The sequence below is a fragment of the Salmo salar genome, chromosome 22 (genome assembly GCF_965601325.2).
Source record: "Salmo salar chromosome 22, fSalSal1, whole genome shotgun sequence".
NCBI lineage: Eukaryota > Metazoa > Chordata > Actinopteri > Salmoniformes > Salmonidae > Salmo > Salmo salar.
Window position 1 is genome coordinate 7,760,187 of NC_138312.1, and position 15,723 is coordinate 7,775,909.

The 15,723-nt window shown below is 43.8% G+C and overlaps 1 protein-coding gene across 3 annotated transcripts in view; it reads right to left on the bottom strand.

The window, feature by feature from the left end:
- ppp1r16b (protein phosphatase 1 regulatory subunit 16B) overlaps nt 1–15,723 on the bottom strand; it is a 113,498-nt gene that overhangs the window by 15,522 nt on the left and 82,253 nt on the right. For 2 of the 3 annotated variants that reach the window (XM_014165825.3, XM_014165824.3), the window contains exons 4-6: nt 10,439–10,584; nt 10,123–10,226; nt 421–545 (exon numbers count right to left, since the gene is read on the bottom strand). In XM_014165825.3, coding sequence (XP_014021300.1) covers nt 421–545; nt 10,123–10,226; nt 10,439–10,584 — 375 coding nt within the window. 3 annotated transcript variants of the gene reach the window in all.

Genomic DNA, 15,723 nt, shown 5'->3' on the forward strand with positions numbered 1-15,723 from the left:
TTCCAGCAAGACAATAACCCCAAACAGACATCAACATCCACAAGGAAATGGTTAATTGACCACAAAAATCAACATCTTGCAATAGCCATCTGAGTTGCCAGACTTGAACCCCAGATCCCTCCCAATGTGTTCTCCAATCTCATAAAACATTTTAGAAAAAGGCTCAGTATCCTTATCCTTGCAGGGGGAGCGTGCTGTCATTTGGACCCGTCTTTTATTTTAATTTGTATTACTTGTTAAACAAAATCTCTTTCTCTAAGCAATTGTATTTGTATGAAATAATATAATTGTAAAAAAATATATAAAAAAATGGTGCATACAATATAGCTCGGTGTTTGTATTATTTATTTTAGTCTTTTTTGCTCATCTTTATCAAGGGATCCAATACTTCCAGAAGGCTGGTTGTATATATCATCTCACCAGTGTAGCTCCTTGTGAGTCGTGGTTGTTGACGTCCTCTCCCTCAGTCAGCAACTCCTGGATATCGCCCATCATTCTCCTCTCTACAGACGCCCGGGTCTCATTGATCATCTCCTGGGTGATGCCTGTCAATCAAAAACAGATAAGAAGTGACATAAGTCAGACAGACAGACGACACCCTGTTCTGAACCACACTGTCACTGTTTTTTTTTTATATCTCCCTTCCAGCATGGTTCCAACAACTACAGTATATATGTTGTATGCGTAACCAGGCCAGTAGAGAGCCTTCGGAAAGTATTCAGACCACATGACTTTATCGACATTTTGTTACATTACAGCCTCATTCTTAAATTGATTAAATACACATTTTTCCTCAATCTACACAAAATACCCCATAATGACAAAGCGAGAACAGTTCTTGTGTGTGCAAATTCAAAAATAAAATAATGAAAAACCTTATTTACATAAGTATTCAGATCCTATGCTATGAGACTCAAAATTGAGCTGAAGTGCATCCTGTTTCCATTGATCATCTTTGAGATGTTTCTACAACTTGACTGGAGTTCACATGTGGTAAATTCAATTGATAGGATATCATTTGGAAAGGCACACACCTGTCTACAGTGAGGGGAAAAAAAGTATTTGATCCCCTGCTGATTTTGTACGTTTGCCCACTGACAAAGAAATGATCAGTCTATAATTTTAATGGTAGGTTTATTTGAACAGTGAGAGACAGAATAACAACAACAAAAAATCCTGAAAAACACATAAAAAATGTTATAAATTGATTTGCATGATTTGCTGATGTCAACGTTGTGAACAGAGTACCTCAAGGTGGCAGTGGGGTTATGGTATGGGCAGACATAAGCTACGGACAATGAACACAATTTCATTTTATTGATGGCAATTTGAATGCACAGAGATACTGTGACGAGATCCTGTTGCCCATTGTTGTGCCATTTATCTACCGCCATCACCTCATGACACAAGAGAGCGCCATACTGGATGGCCACCGTTTTGCAAGCTCTGACTCAACTTTGCTATTTTGTCATTTATTTTTACTCTTTTTTCACAAAATGTAACCGCTATAATTTCTTACAACTGACAAGAACTCTTGAACATCAGATCAGCAGTTACTTACCCCAATTCCGGCTTCTACTTCGACTCATGGGCTCTCTCTGTAATTCCAACCCAATTTTTGGGCTACCCAAGATGAAACACCGGTGTTACAGAGGCAAGAGAGGAGAGATCCTGGTGAGAATAAGGCAAAGGGAAAACCTGCCACCTCTTCCCTCCATTCTACTGGCTAATGTACAGCCACTTGATAATAAGATGGATGACCTCCGATCGCGGATTTGCTACCAGCTGGACTCTCGGAACGGCAATATTCTTTGCTCTTCAGAAACATTGCTCTTGGACAAGATACCCCCCACGGCTATCCAACTCGATGGTATCTCCATTCACAGCACAGTGAAGTCGGGGAAATAGAATGGGGGGTTGGGGTTGCATCTCCTTCAACCCCAACTAGTGTGCTAATTCCAGCGCGGTTGAAGTGTCAACCCATTTTTTTCATCTTGGAATACCTGATGGTCAAATGCCGACCCTTCTATCTCCCAAGGGAGTTTTCAGTTGTTATTGTGACTGCTGCATACATTCTATCTCAGGACAATAAAATTAACAAGCTGGAGCTTAACGAACTGTACAAGGCTATTAACAAGCAGGAAACCCTACAGCCAAAGGCTGCCTTTCTGGTTGCCAGCTATTTTAATTTGGCGTCACTAAGACACGTGATGCCCAACTTCCATCAACACGTCTCCAATGGCACTAGAGGCGATAAAGTGCTAGACCACTGCCATTCTACCAACAAACAAGCATACAAGACCCACCCTCGTTCCACCATTTGGCAAATCAGATCATGACTCTGTACTGTTGTTTCCTGTTTACAAGCAGAAGCTAAAACAGGAAGTACCCGCAATTCGCTTGGTTGAGAAATGGTCACCAGAAGCAGAGTTTATGCTGCAGAACTGCTTTGCTAACGCTGGAATATGTTTTGTGAATCCGCCGATAACGTCGACGAGCTAACCACCTCCATCACCGGCTTCATTAGAAAATGCATCTGCGACATTGTACCCACGGTGAAGGTTCGCTGCTTCCCCAATCAAAAGCCCTGGATTAACACCGAGGTTGGTACTAAACTAAAGAGCAGGGCTACCCCACACAGAGCTTTCGTAGACAATCCTGATGCTACGGCCGAAGACAGGAATAAGTACAAGAAGGCCCGCTATGACCTCCGCAGAGTCATCAAACGATCAAAAGTACAATATAGAAGGTGGAATCATATTACACAGGCTACAACGCCCGCTGCATGTGGCAGGGGCTACAGTCCATTATGACTACAAATGAAGACCCAACTGCGATCTGCCCAATGTCATGATGGTCCTGTGAGAATCAGAATGGGTCAGATCTGCTTGGCGGTGGATGACAGTAACCAGACCCTCTCTCACCCACAGAGGGGAGGAGGGAACTGGGCCGGTTTGACAGCTCACACCCTGTCATAAATTAAAGGAGATCCAGAGACATCTCCCTCTCCAGTATTAACCAAAGGAATGTCTTTGTTGACAGTCTTCCCGCCAAAACCTTAACAGTTTCTAAAGCGAATACTGTAACAATATTTCTAACATAAGAATGTGGGGAATGGTTGGCGATGATCTATAGAAAACTAATGTCATATTTTTTTGTGATGTAATTAAAAAGGTTATAAAGGAAATACTGTCACTTTGAAAGTATATCCCCTTTATCTGTCAAGTTTCCATCCAATACTTTGTGCATATAATATGAATTAATATGAATCCCAGACTAGACCAGAACATCGCCAGGCTGCAGCTGCACATGTAAAGTGGTTCAAACTCTGACCATCAACACGAGGTGGAGAGAGGAGAAAACTCTCCTCTCAGACAATCACTGGTACAGCCGATTAGCTGTCCTAAGCCAAATATCTAGAAAAGTGAATCTAAGTGGGACCATCCTACTACTCTTCAAATCATCCTACTGTACCACTCTTCTCAAATCACCATAGTACACTACTCTCATCACCAATGGGAACCGTCGACACGGCTGGCTAACCACTTCCAAGGAGCATCTTCCAGAGTGAACAACAGTAGAAGACGGAAAAGATGAGACCCCTTTTGGACAAATCAGAGCCATACAAGCGTGCCGCTGAAAGGCCAAAAACCTTCCTAAGGAGGGCTGGTTCCGACAGAGATAAACGGCGAACGAAGCCATTCACATGTAACGTTAAATACATTCATGATTTCTTATTGCAAACAGGTGGTGGTTCATGTGCAAAGTATATGATTACTGTGAAAATAGTTTCTAAAATATATCAACGATAAGTGTCTCTTTTTCTCTCTCTCCCCCGCTTTGTGTCGTTGTGTAAAAGAAATCACCATATTGTGTCAGTCCGCTAGGGACCTTTTCCTCATGTATTAAGTGTGTATGTTTATTCTGTGTCATTTATTTACCTAGTAAATAAATAATTAAACCAATTTGTGTAGTACTGAATCACAAGTAAGGCTGGGGTTTTTGCAGATCCAAGAAAGTTAGGACTGTTCAGAATGATGATATTATAAGAGGTTATTATTTAATATGTTGACTGTTTTATGGATGTGATAGGTAAAGACCTTTCGAGTTTAATTCAGGAGATGGTAACTCTAAGCAACTGCTCTCGTGGTGCCCCAAATTCCTAATTACTTAATTGTTACATGATTTGTTTAAAATCGGGTAATAATTAAACATAGTTAGTTGATTCGATAAATAACAGTAATCAGATTAATGAAAGTAAAGTCACGACACCAACAACTCCTCTCTACCAGACAAACTCAATGCATTTTATGTACGCTTTGACAACAACAACATCGAGCCGGGTGAGGGCCATCACTGACCTAGAGGACTGGGTGATTTCGCTCTCCAAGGCCGACGTGAGAAGGGTCTTTAATCAGGTCAACACCCGCAAGGCTGCGGGCCCCATTGGTATTCCAGAGCGCGTTCGCAGAGCATGCCCTGAACAGCTGGCAGGCATATTCACGGTCATTTTCAACCTCTTCTTGTCCCAGTCTGTAATCCCCACATGTTTTAAAATGACCCCAAACATTCCTGTTCCTAAGAACTCTAAGGCTTCATGCCACAATGATTACCGCCCTGTAGCACTCACTTCTGTAACCATGAAGTGGTTTGAGAGGGTGGTTATAGCACACACTAACTCCATCATCCTAGCCACCCTAGAACTACTCCAATTTGCATACCGCCCCAACAGATCCATAGACGATGCAATCTCAATTGCTCTCCACACTGCCCTTACCCACCTAAATAAGAGGAACATCTATATGAGAATGCTGTTCATTGACTACAGCTCAGCGTTCAACACCATTATCCCCTCCAAGCTTAGGACTCTGGGTCTGAACACCTCCCTCTGCAACTAGATCCTGGACTTCCTGATGGGCTGACCCAAGGCAACATCACCTCCACCACGCTGACCCTTAACACAGGGGTCTCACAGGGGTGTGCTTAGTCCCCTCCTGTACTCCCTTTTCACCCACGACTGGGTGGCCACACACAACTCCAACACCATTATCAATTTGGCTGACGACATGACGGTGGTAAGCCTGCTCACCAGCGATGATGAGTCTACAGGGAGGCCGTCGGTGACCTGGCAGTGTGGTGCCGGAACAACATCTCCCTCAACGTCAGCAAGACCAAGGAGCTGATCGTGGACTACAGGAAACGGGGGGGGGGGGGCATTTCACTGTACTTGTGCATGTGACATTAAAACTTAAAACTAAGCATGATAATGCATGGCCCCATGTTGCAAGGATTAGTACACAATTCCTGGAAGCTGGAAATGTCCCATTTCTTCCATTGCCTGCATACTCAGACATTGAGCATTTTTGGGATGCAGATCGACAGCGTGTTCCAGTTCCCGCCAATATCCAGCAACTTCCCACAGCCATTGAAGTGGAGTGGGACAACATTCCATAGGCCACAATCAACAGCCTGATCAACTCTATACAAAGGAGATGTGTCGCGCTGCATGAGGCAAATTGTGGTTACACCAGATACTGACTGGTTTTCTGATATAAGTCCCTGCATTTTTTTAAGGTATCTGATCAACAGATGCATATCTGTATTCCCAGTCATGTTAAAGCCATAGATTAGGGCCTAACGCTTTTATTTCAATTGATTGATTTCCTTATATGAACCGTAACTCAGTAAAATCTGAAATTGTTGCATGTTGCGATTATATTTTTGTTCAGTGTTTTAATCAGGTATTTGGTGACATGAATAAACACACTGTTTTGCAATGAAGGTCTACAGTAGTCTCAACAACACCCTATAGGGCAGTCTTCCCAACCTTTTTTGAACCGTGGCACACCTTGATGGGATAAACATTTTTTGCAGCATACCATAAATGTCCCTGTTCATTTATTTTGTGATAATGACCTCCAACTCATCTGATCCATACTGCAAATCTATTTTGTGACAAATGTTTTTTATAGATTAAAAATAGTTTATTTGAACCAGTTTCATAGTTCCTTACCTATGATGATTAATTTGTGTGTTCCCCTTTAAGAGTGTCCCGCAATCCGCAGCTATAAAATAGGTATTTTAGGAAGCGGCGCAGGTCCTAATCCAGGCACTTGTCATCTCCCGTCTGGATTACTGCAACTCGCTGTTGGCGGGGCTCCCTGCCTGTGCCATTAAACCCCTACAACTCATCCAGAACGCCGCAGCCTGTCTGGTGTTCAACCTTCCCAAGTTCTCTCACGTCACCCCGCTCCTCCGCACACTCCACTGGCTTCCAGTTGAAGCTCGCATCTGCTACAAGACCATGGTGCTTGCCTACGGAGCTGTGAGGGGAACGGCACCTCCGTACCTTCAGGCTCTGATCAGGCCCTACACCCAAACAAGGGCACTGCGTTCATCCACCTCTGGCCTGATCGCCTCCGTAGGGAGGCGATCAGGCCAGAGGTGGATGAACGCAGTGCGGAAGCACAGTTCCCGCTCAGCCCAGTCAAAACTGTTCGCTGCTCTGGCACCCCAATGGTGGAACAAGCTCCCTCACGACGCCAGGACAGCGGAGTCAATCACCACCTTCCGGAGACACCTGAAACCCCACCTCTAAGTAATACCTGAGATAGGAATAAGTAATCCTTCTAACCCTCCCCCCCAAAAAAGATATAGATGTACTATTGTAAAGTGGTTGTTCCACTGGATATCATAAGGTGAATGCACCAATTTGTAAGTCGCTCTGGATAAGAGCGTCTGCTAAATGACGTAAATGTAAAATATTGTTTTGAAAGGTTTGAGCTAGAGACTATCAGTTTTCTGCATTGTAAAGGTAACTGCCGACACAAAGCCATGCTGTTTATTTCCATGGCAGAAGCTGTGGTCCAGCTAAGCCTAATCAGACTTGCCTGTGCTAATGTTTCTCACAGGCAAAGTAAAATGAAAAAATGACTTTGCTCGTGATGCGCGCCCCTCAAATGATACAAATGTAACAGCCTGAGCCCACTGGACATAAAACAACAATACAGATGTAACCAGGTCCCATTCAATGTATCACCTGAGCGGCACTGGTGCTCCCAGTGTGCATTCCACAGGTCACGTTTATAAGGGAGTGTTACTTTTAAAATCAAGATTAGGAAAGGTTTCGCTCACACCTGAGAGTTACTCAAGGCACACCGGTTGAAAACCACTGCTCAAGGGCAGGATTTCTCAAACCTCTCCTTGGGCCGCCATAGACGTTTCTCATTTTTGTTTTAACCCTAAACTGGCACACCTGATTCAATTAGTCAACTAATCATCAAGCCTTTGACTAACTGAATCAGGTGTGTCAGTTTAGGGTTAAAACAAAAATCTGAAATCTCTGGCGGGGCCCCGAGGAGACAGTTGGGAAACAGTGCTCTAGGATAGCACCATTGTGTAGCCGGAGGATAGCTATTTTCCATCATCCTCTGGCTACATTGACTTCAATACAAAACCTAGGAGGCCTGTACTTCTCACCCCCTTCCATAGACCTACAGTTGAAGTCGGAAGTTAACATACGCCTTAGCAAAATACATTGAAACTCAGTTTTCACAATTCCTGATATTTAATCCTAGTATAAATTCCCTGTCTTAGGTTAGTTAGGAACACCACTTTATTTTAAGAATGTGAAATGTCAGAATAATCGTAGAGAATTATTTATTTCAGCTTTATCACATTCCCAGTGGGTCAGACGTTTACATACACTAAATTAGTACTTGTTAGCATTGCTTTTCAATTTTTTTAACTTGGGTAAAACGTTTTGGGTAGCCATCCACAAACTTCCCACAATAAGTTTGGTGAATTTTGGCCCATTCCTCCTGACAGAGCTGGTGTAACTGAGTCAGGTTTGTAGGCCTCCTTGCTCGCACAGGCTTTTTCATATCTGCCCACACATTTTCTATGGGATTGAGGTCAGGGCTTTGTGATGGCCCCTCCAATACCTTGACTTTGTTGTCCTTAAGCCATTTTGCCACAACTTTGGAAGTATGCTTGGGGTCATTGTCCATTTGGAAGACCCATTTGCGACCAAGCTGTAACTTCCTGACTGATGTCTTGAGATGTTGCTTCAATATATCCACATAATTGTCCTACCTCATGATGCCATCTATTTTGTGAAGTGCACCATTCCCTCCTGCAGCAAAGCACCCCCACACAACATGATGCTGCCACTCCCGTGTTTCACGGTTGGGATGGTGTTCTTCGGCTTGCAAGCCTCCCCCTTTTTCCTCCAAACATAACGATGGTCATTATGGCCAAACAGTTCTATTTTTGTTTCATCAGACCAGAGTACATTTCTCCAAAAAGTACAATCTTTGTCCCCATGTGCAGTTGCAAACCGTAGTCTGGCTTTTTTATGGCGGTTTTGGAGCAGTGGCTTCTTCCTTGCTGAGCGGTCTTTCAGGTTATGTCGATATAGGACTCATTTTACTGTGGATATTGATACTTTTGTACCCGTTTCCTCCAGCATCTTCACAAGGTCCTTTGCTGTTGTTCTGGGATTGTTTGCACTTTTCGCACCAAAGTATGTTCATCTCTAGGAGACAGAAAGCGTCTCCTCCCTGAGAGGTATGACGGCTCCGTGGTCCCATGGTGTTTATACTTGCGTACTATTGTTTGTACAAATTAACGTGGTCCCTTCAGGCGTTTGGAAATTGCTCCCAAGGATGAACCAGACTTGTGGAGGTGTACAATTTTATTTCTGAGGTCTTGGCTGATTTCTTTTGATTTTCCCATGATGTCCAGCAACGAGGCACTGAGTTTGAAGGTAGGCCTTGAAATACATCCACAGGTACACCTCCAATTGACTCAAATGATGTCAATTAGTCCCTCAGGAGCTTCTAAAGCCATGACATAATTTTATGGAATTTTCCAAGCTGTTTAAAGGCACAGTCAACTTAGTGTATGTAAACTTCCAAAAATATTGTATTTTCAGCTGTTTGAAGCTGGTGTACAAAACTGAAAGAGAACTTAACGGGAAACACAGAAATAGTGCACATAGAACAGATCTACAGCTTCTTAGACATGCTGTCGATGAGAATGACAGATCTATAACACACATTTCTATGTGAATTTGGTCAGGTCGCCCAAAAGGTTAAATATTGCAGCTTTAAGAGGGGATGACCACTCCACTCCATCAACAGTGTCAACTCTCTCCTGATATGAACTGAAGCCATGTCTCATGTGCCCTCTCATCCACTGGCGCATTGAATATTTCCTCTCCAAGCACTGCTAATAGCCCTGTCAATCATATACGCAAACATAATCACATTATTACAAAATCAATGTGATTTTAATCCTTGCTTTGATGAACTCATTAGCTCATTTGTCTAACTGCCTTGTGTTATTGTTTTTTGTTTTCCAAGTCAAATCCTGACCTGCCCTCAATGGAAGATTTGAGCACTTTTCCAACACCATCCATCCATGGTGAGCCTGTCCTGCATTGAAGCCTAGCCCCTGAACATCTCAACCCCTGTCCTGCACTGAAGTCAAGCCTCTGAAAACCTCAACTCAGATTCTCTGCCTCAAACCCTATTACAGCGGCTGAGTCACTGGCTTACTGGTGCTCTTCCATGCCATCCCTAGCAGGGGTGTGTCACTTGAGTGGGTTGAGTCGCTGACGTGATTTTCCTGTCCGGGTTGGTGCCGCCCCTTGGGTTGTGCCGTGGGGGAGATCTTCGTGGGCTATACTGGGCCTTGTCTCAGGATGGTAAGTTGGTGGTTGGAGATATCCCTCTAGTGGTGTGCGGGCTGTGCTTTGGCAAAGTGGGTGGGGTTATATCCTGCCTGTTTGGCCCCGTCCGGGTGTATCGTCGAACGGGGCCACAGTGTCTCCCGACCCCTCCTGTCTCCAGTATTTATGCTGCAATAGTGTGTGTCGGGGGGCTAGGGTCAGTCTTATATCTGGAGTATTTCGCCTGTCTTATCCGGTGTCCTGTGTGAATTTTCTCTCTCTCTCTGTCTCTCATCCTCCTACTTTTTTCAATTCACCAGCCTCCACTGCTCTTCCGTTCAGCTATATTATTGATTATATCAGAGAACTGGGACTTCAGGTGCTACAGTGAAAGCCGACTGACATATCAAAACAGCAATTTAAAAAAAAATATATATATATTTGCTCACCTCGATTGGCCATTGCGGTCTCGATGATGTCCAGGGTAGGGTCATCTTCACATAGGTCATAAGGCATGTTGCCGTCAGAGTTCACAGCTAACAGGTCTGCTCCACTGGGAAGGTAGAAAACCGATAAGAGATAAGTGTGACTCAATTGGTTAGAGTATAGCGATAGCAATGCCAAGGTCATGGGTTTAATGTATGCTCTCACTGTACTGTAACTGTCTTGGACCCAACAAAAATACAGATCTGACATGAATAAATACAAGACATACAGATGGAAAGCTGCAGTGTTAAATGTAGTGTGACAAAGCCACTGTCTTACTGTTGTATGAGGACCTTGACCAGTCCTGCATGTCCACAGGTGGCAGCAGCATGTAGCGGGGTCCAAAGTTCATTGTCCTGGGCGTTTACACTGGCACCACGATTCAACAGGATCTTTACCATCTCCTCATAGTTATCAATACAGCACTGGGGGGAGAGAGAGAGAGGTAGCGAGAGAGTTAGGTAATGAGAGAGGGAGGTAGCGCTAGAGGGAGGTAGCGCTAGAGGGAGGTAGCGCGAGAGGGAGGTAGCGCGAGAGGGAGGTAGCGCGAGAGGGAGGTAGCGCGAGAGGGAGGTAGCGCGAGAGGGAGGTAGCGAGAGAGATGGAATATTAGCTTCATTTAATGCAACAAACTAAATGCATTGATGTAACAAGACCCTGTAGAATCTATAGGAGACAGTTGCTCTGAATCTCTAATGCTGTATAAATGTATTTTATAGAACTTTAGAATTCCACTGAGACTTGTTAAGAATACATTAAAGCATCACAAAGATGTGACTTTGACATCACTGCTGTGTGGGTCGTGTGTGTTCTTAACAGCAGGAAGTGGGCTAAAACTAAAACATAAAAAAATTACCAGGGTATGGAAAACAGCTGTTTTCTCCATCAGAAATAATTGGAGCCAACTAATGCTCAGTGGTGGTAAAAGTACTCAACCGTAATACTTGAGTAAAAGTAAAGATACCTTAATCAAAAATTACTCAAGTAAAAGTGAAAGTCACCCCAGTCAAACACTACTTGAGTAAAAGTCTAATATTATCTAGTATTAAATATACTTAAGTACAGTGGTGGGAAAAGTATCAGTTGTCATCCTTGAGTAAAAGTAAAAAGAAAATGCTATACATTCCTTACAAATTCCTTAAATTACGCAAAATGGGCAGCATTTCTATTTATTTAAGGACAGCCAGGGGCACACTAACACTCAGCCATAATTTACAAACGCAGTATGAATGTTTAGTGAGTACGCCAGATCAGAGGCAGTAAGGATGACAACACGTTATATTGATAGGTGCGTGCATTGGACCATATTGCTGTCCTGCCTGAACATTCAAATATGTAACAATTACTTCTGGGTGTCAGGGAAAATGTATGGGAGTAAAAAGTACATATTTTCCTTAGAAATGTAGTGGAGTAAAAGTACAAAATATAAATAGTAAAGTAAGATAGATATCCCCAAAATTGACTTAAGTACTTCAAAGTATTTTTACTTAGTTACTTTATACCACTGCTAATGCTATGGAGGTGTGTCATTGTGACAGGCTGTACAGAGAACGACAGAGAGATGAAAGAAAAGGAGCATGGAGATGAGAGATACTGTTTGGCAAACCTTGAAAGACAATAAACATGGGAATTTCCATGTAAAAAGCCCAAGGAGCACTAACATGTGAAGTTCTCTTTACAATTATTCGTTTTGATATCTCACAATGGGGATTCGCTAAGATCACCTACTCCTGGAATAACCTTTCAAAAGCATCTGTTGGAGACAGACAGGTAGAGTGGCGAATGATGTGAGCCCATCACCTCCTTAAAAGGAGGTACTCTCCAGCCCTCTGGTTATTCTCGCTTCTCTTCCTCAAAGAGAATCACTCTAGCTCTCCTCAGATCGACTGAATCCCTGTTTTCCTGCTTAACTGCTCACAAGTGAACCTTAAAGGACATCGCGACCCTGTTGAGAAGTTGAGTTCTGACCGAAAGATTGTTTTGTGTAAAAATTCCTTTCTACTTCTCAGTCTCCGTTGGTAGCTTGCTTCATGGCCAGCTATTGCGACTTGGTTATCCCACGCTACAAAGCTTAACTTGGCTAGCTCGCCGAGAGGCACGCTAACCTCACTAGCATACCCTACCTGCAACACGTTAGCATTGTTAGTTCCCTTCTCTCGCCTAATTTAACCTAAGTTCCCCCGTTTGCGTTAACTAGAGCGACCGTCTCAGCCTCGTGGCAGGAGCACACCATCTGAAGGCTAACTCTGCCCCCATGCAGTTTCCTTCAGTCAACACTGAGCTAGCCACGGCACCTTGACCACGAGGTAGCTGCTAGCTAGCTAATGCCCCACTAGCTTCGTGGCTATAGCGTTCTACTGTGCTCATTATTGCTAGCTGTTAGCCGCAAGCCTTCTAACTAGCTAGCTTATTACGCTGTTGACATGAGATATGATTTCCTAGCCACCAGCCCCCACGCTTCTAACTAGTTAGCCTACGCCGTCTACATGTTGTCCTTACAACAAACATTGCTTTGTCCCCCTAGCAAGCCTTGTTCTTCACAATGGCCACTGCTATCCCATCCGAGGATGAGCCCAGCAGTCAAACCCCCACATTCTTGCACTTGCGGTTCCATGATTGCGAGGAAATATTACCACCCCCTATGCATCAATTGCTTGGGTAAGGAGCATGCCCAAAAGGCGCTCAACCACCCAGAGTCCTGTGAGCACTGCAAACTTCTGACGAGGGCAGCTCTAAAGAGGAGGCTTAAACAAGCTTCTATATTCGTAGCTCCCAGCAACCGAGCCCAGTTGGGGAGAGGCCATGGATAGCCTCGACTCACTCCCCTCACTGTCTGACGACATGTCATGGGAAGGTGAGTTAGGGGATGATGAGGATGACAATGGGATTAATCTCACAGATATCGTCAAGATAGTTCAGGAGATGGGGGCTGACGACCCCGTTCTCCTGCACTCTCAGGCCCACAGGTCTGACAGTCCAGAGAGCATTGAAGCTGCCTCTCCTTCATTGGAGTTTGGGCTCCTTCATGCCTGCAAGCGGGCTGCGGCCATCGAGTGGTCATCTCCTATAAGGGCTCAGAGCCTGTCAAGGGCCCTCATACCACCCCCATAAAATAACTGCTCCAGCAGTACCAGCTTGCCTCCGGGAAGCTAAGAGCTTGTGGAATAAACCCATCATTAGCAAGATTCTTGCTAGGGGTACCCCAAGCCGGGGCATGCACAATATGGAGGAATCCCGGTTTGGCAAGCCTTCCACAGCGGAGCTGTCACTGGCTGACCACCTTAGCCCCTTGTGCCGTGTTACTAACAACACCAGCGCCTCACCCTTTAGGAAGGTTGAGCTCTTTATTGACTCCATTTTTCAGAGCCCTCAATGTCACCGCTTTACTGTTGGCTTAGCAGGCTGAGTTACTGGAGGAAGTGGGGTAGTAATTGGACTCGGACAGCCTGGACCCAGATGCTTGGGAAGATATCTGTATGATTACAGACCTAAACCTCTGTACTGCCATACAAGGCTGTGGTCATACCATGAGCCTAGCAGTGGTGGGAGATGGGGTGCTTTGGCTAAGCTCACCCAGCTTAACAGACAAAGAAAAAGTGGGCCTCCTGGGTGCCCCTTTGACACCCAATGAGTTGTTCGGGCCCACTGTTGCAGCAAACCACAACAGGAGAGGATATTTTTAAAATACTGGACAGCTTTGTGACATCAAATGGACGTTGGTGGTCAAGATGTGTTGGTGTCTGTACTGATGGCGCAAAAGCCATGAGAGGGAGACATAGTGGAGTGGTAACGCTCGTGCAAGCAGTTGCTCCCGACGCCACTTGGGTACACTGCAGCATACACCAAGAGGCTCTTGCTACCAAGGGAATGCCTGACAGCTTGAAAGACGTTTTGGACACTACAGTGAAAATGGTTAACTTTATTAACCCTTTTTTTTTTTTAAATGTTTGCCTAAAATGACACCCAAATCTAACTGCCTGTGACTCAGGCATTGACGCAAGAATATGCATATTCTTGATACCATTTGAAAGGAAACACTTTGAAGTTTGTGAAAATGTGAAATGAATGTAAGAGAATAACACATTAGATCTGGTAAAAGAAAATAAAGGAAAAAAAAAAATCGACCGTTTTTTGTACTATCATCTTTCAAATGCAGCAGAAAGGCCACAATGTATTATTCCAGCCCAGGCACAATTTAGATTTTGACCACTAGATGGCAGCAGTGTATGTGCAACATTTTAGACATTTACATTTATGTCATTTAGCAGAGGCTCTTATCCAGAGCGACTTACAAATTGGTGCATTCACCTTAAGATATCCAGTGGAACAACCACTTTACAATAGTACATCTCTATTATAATTTTTTTTTGGGGGGGGGGGGTTAGAAGGATTACTATATCCTATCCCAGGTATTCCTTAGAGGTGCCCAAATGTGCCTAATTGGTTCATAACTGTGCACTCTCCTCAAACAATAGCATGGTATTCTTTCACTGTAATAGCTACTGTAAATTGGACAGTGCAGTTAGAAGAACAAGAATTTAAGCTTTCTGCCAATATCAAATATGTCTATGTCCTGGAGAATGTTGTTGTTACTAACAACCTCATGCTAAATCACATTAGCTCAACCGTTCCGGGGGGGGGGGGGGGGGTTTAAAGTAAGGCCCCTGACCTCGTGTATTTTCTGATATGGGCAGTGACCATGTAATGTTTTTACTACATACAGAAGTGCGCTGGTTATCAAGGGGGAAAGTATTGACACTTTTTTTTTTAAATTGAGACGAGCTTAAAGTTCTCTTTACTGACCATAATTTTCACTTGTCTGACCACTTGTATGATGACGAGTTTCACACGACTGGCCTACCTGGTTGATGTTTTTTCTCACCTGAATGATCTGAATCTAGGATTACAGGGACTCTCCGCAACTATATTCAATGTGCGGTACAAAATTGAGGCTATGATTAAGAAGTTGGAGCTCTTCTCTGTCTGCATTAAGAACAACACACAGGTCTTTCCATCATTGTCAAATGTGATACAGCGAAGTACCTGAGTTAGCTGGGTGCGTAATTACACAGGTACTTTGCCGAAACGGTCGTCACAAACAACTGGATTGGTTATCACTTTCATGCCCTACCTCCAGTCCACTTACCGATATCTGAACAAGATAACCTCATTGAAATTGCAACAAGCGGTTCTGTGAAAATTGAGTTTAATCAGAAGCCACTGCCAGATTTTTGGATAGGGCTGCGCTCAGAATGTCCTGCTGTAAGCTGATGCCCTTTGCTACCACATACCTATGTGAGAGTGGATTCTTGGCCCTCACTAGCATGAAAACTAAATACAGGCACAGACTGTGTGTGGAAAATGATTTAAGACAGACTCTCTCCAATACAACCCAACATTGCATATTCATGTGCATCCTTTCAAACACACCCTTTTCATTAACCTGTGGTGAGTTATTCACAAATTTTGATGAACAAATATGGTTTTATATTTAAGAAGGCTAAATAAAGAGCAAAATTATTGATGATTATTATATTATTATTTGTGCCCTGGTCCTATAAGAG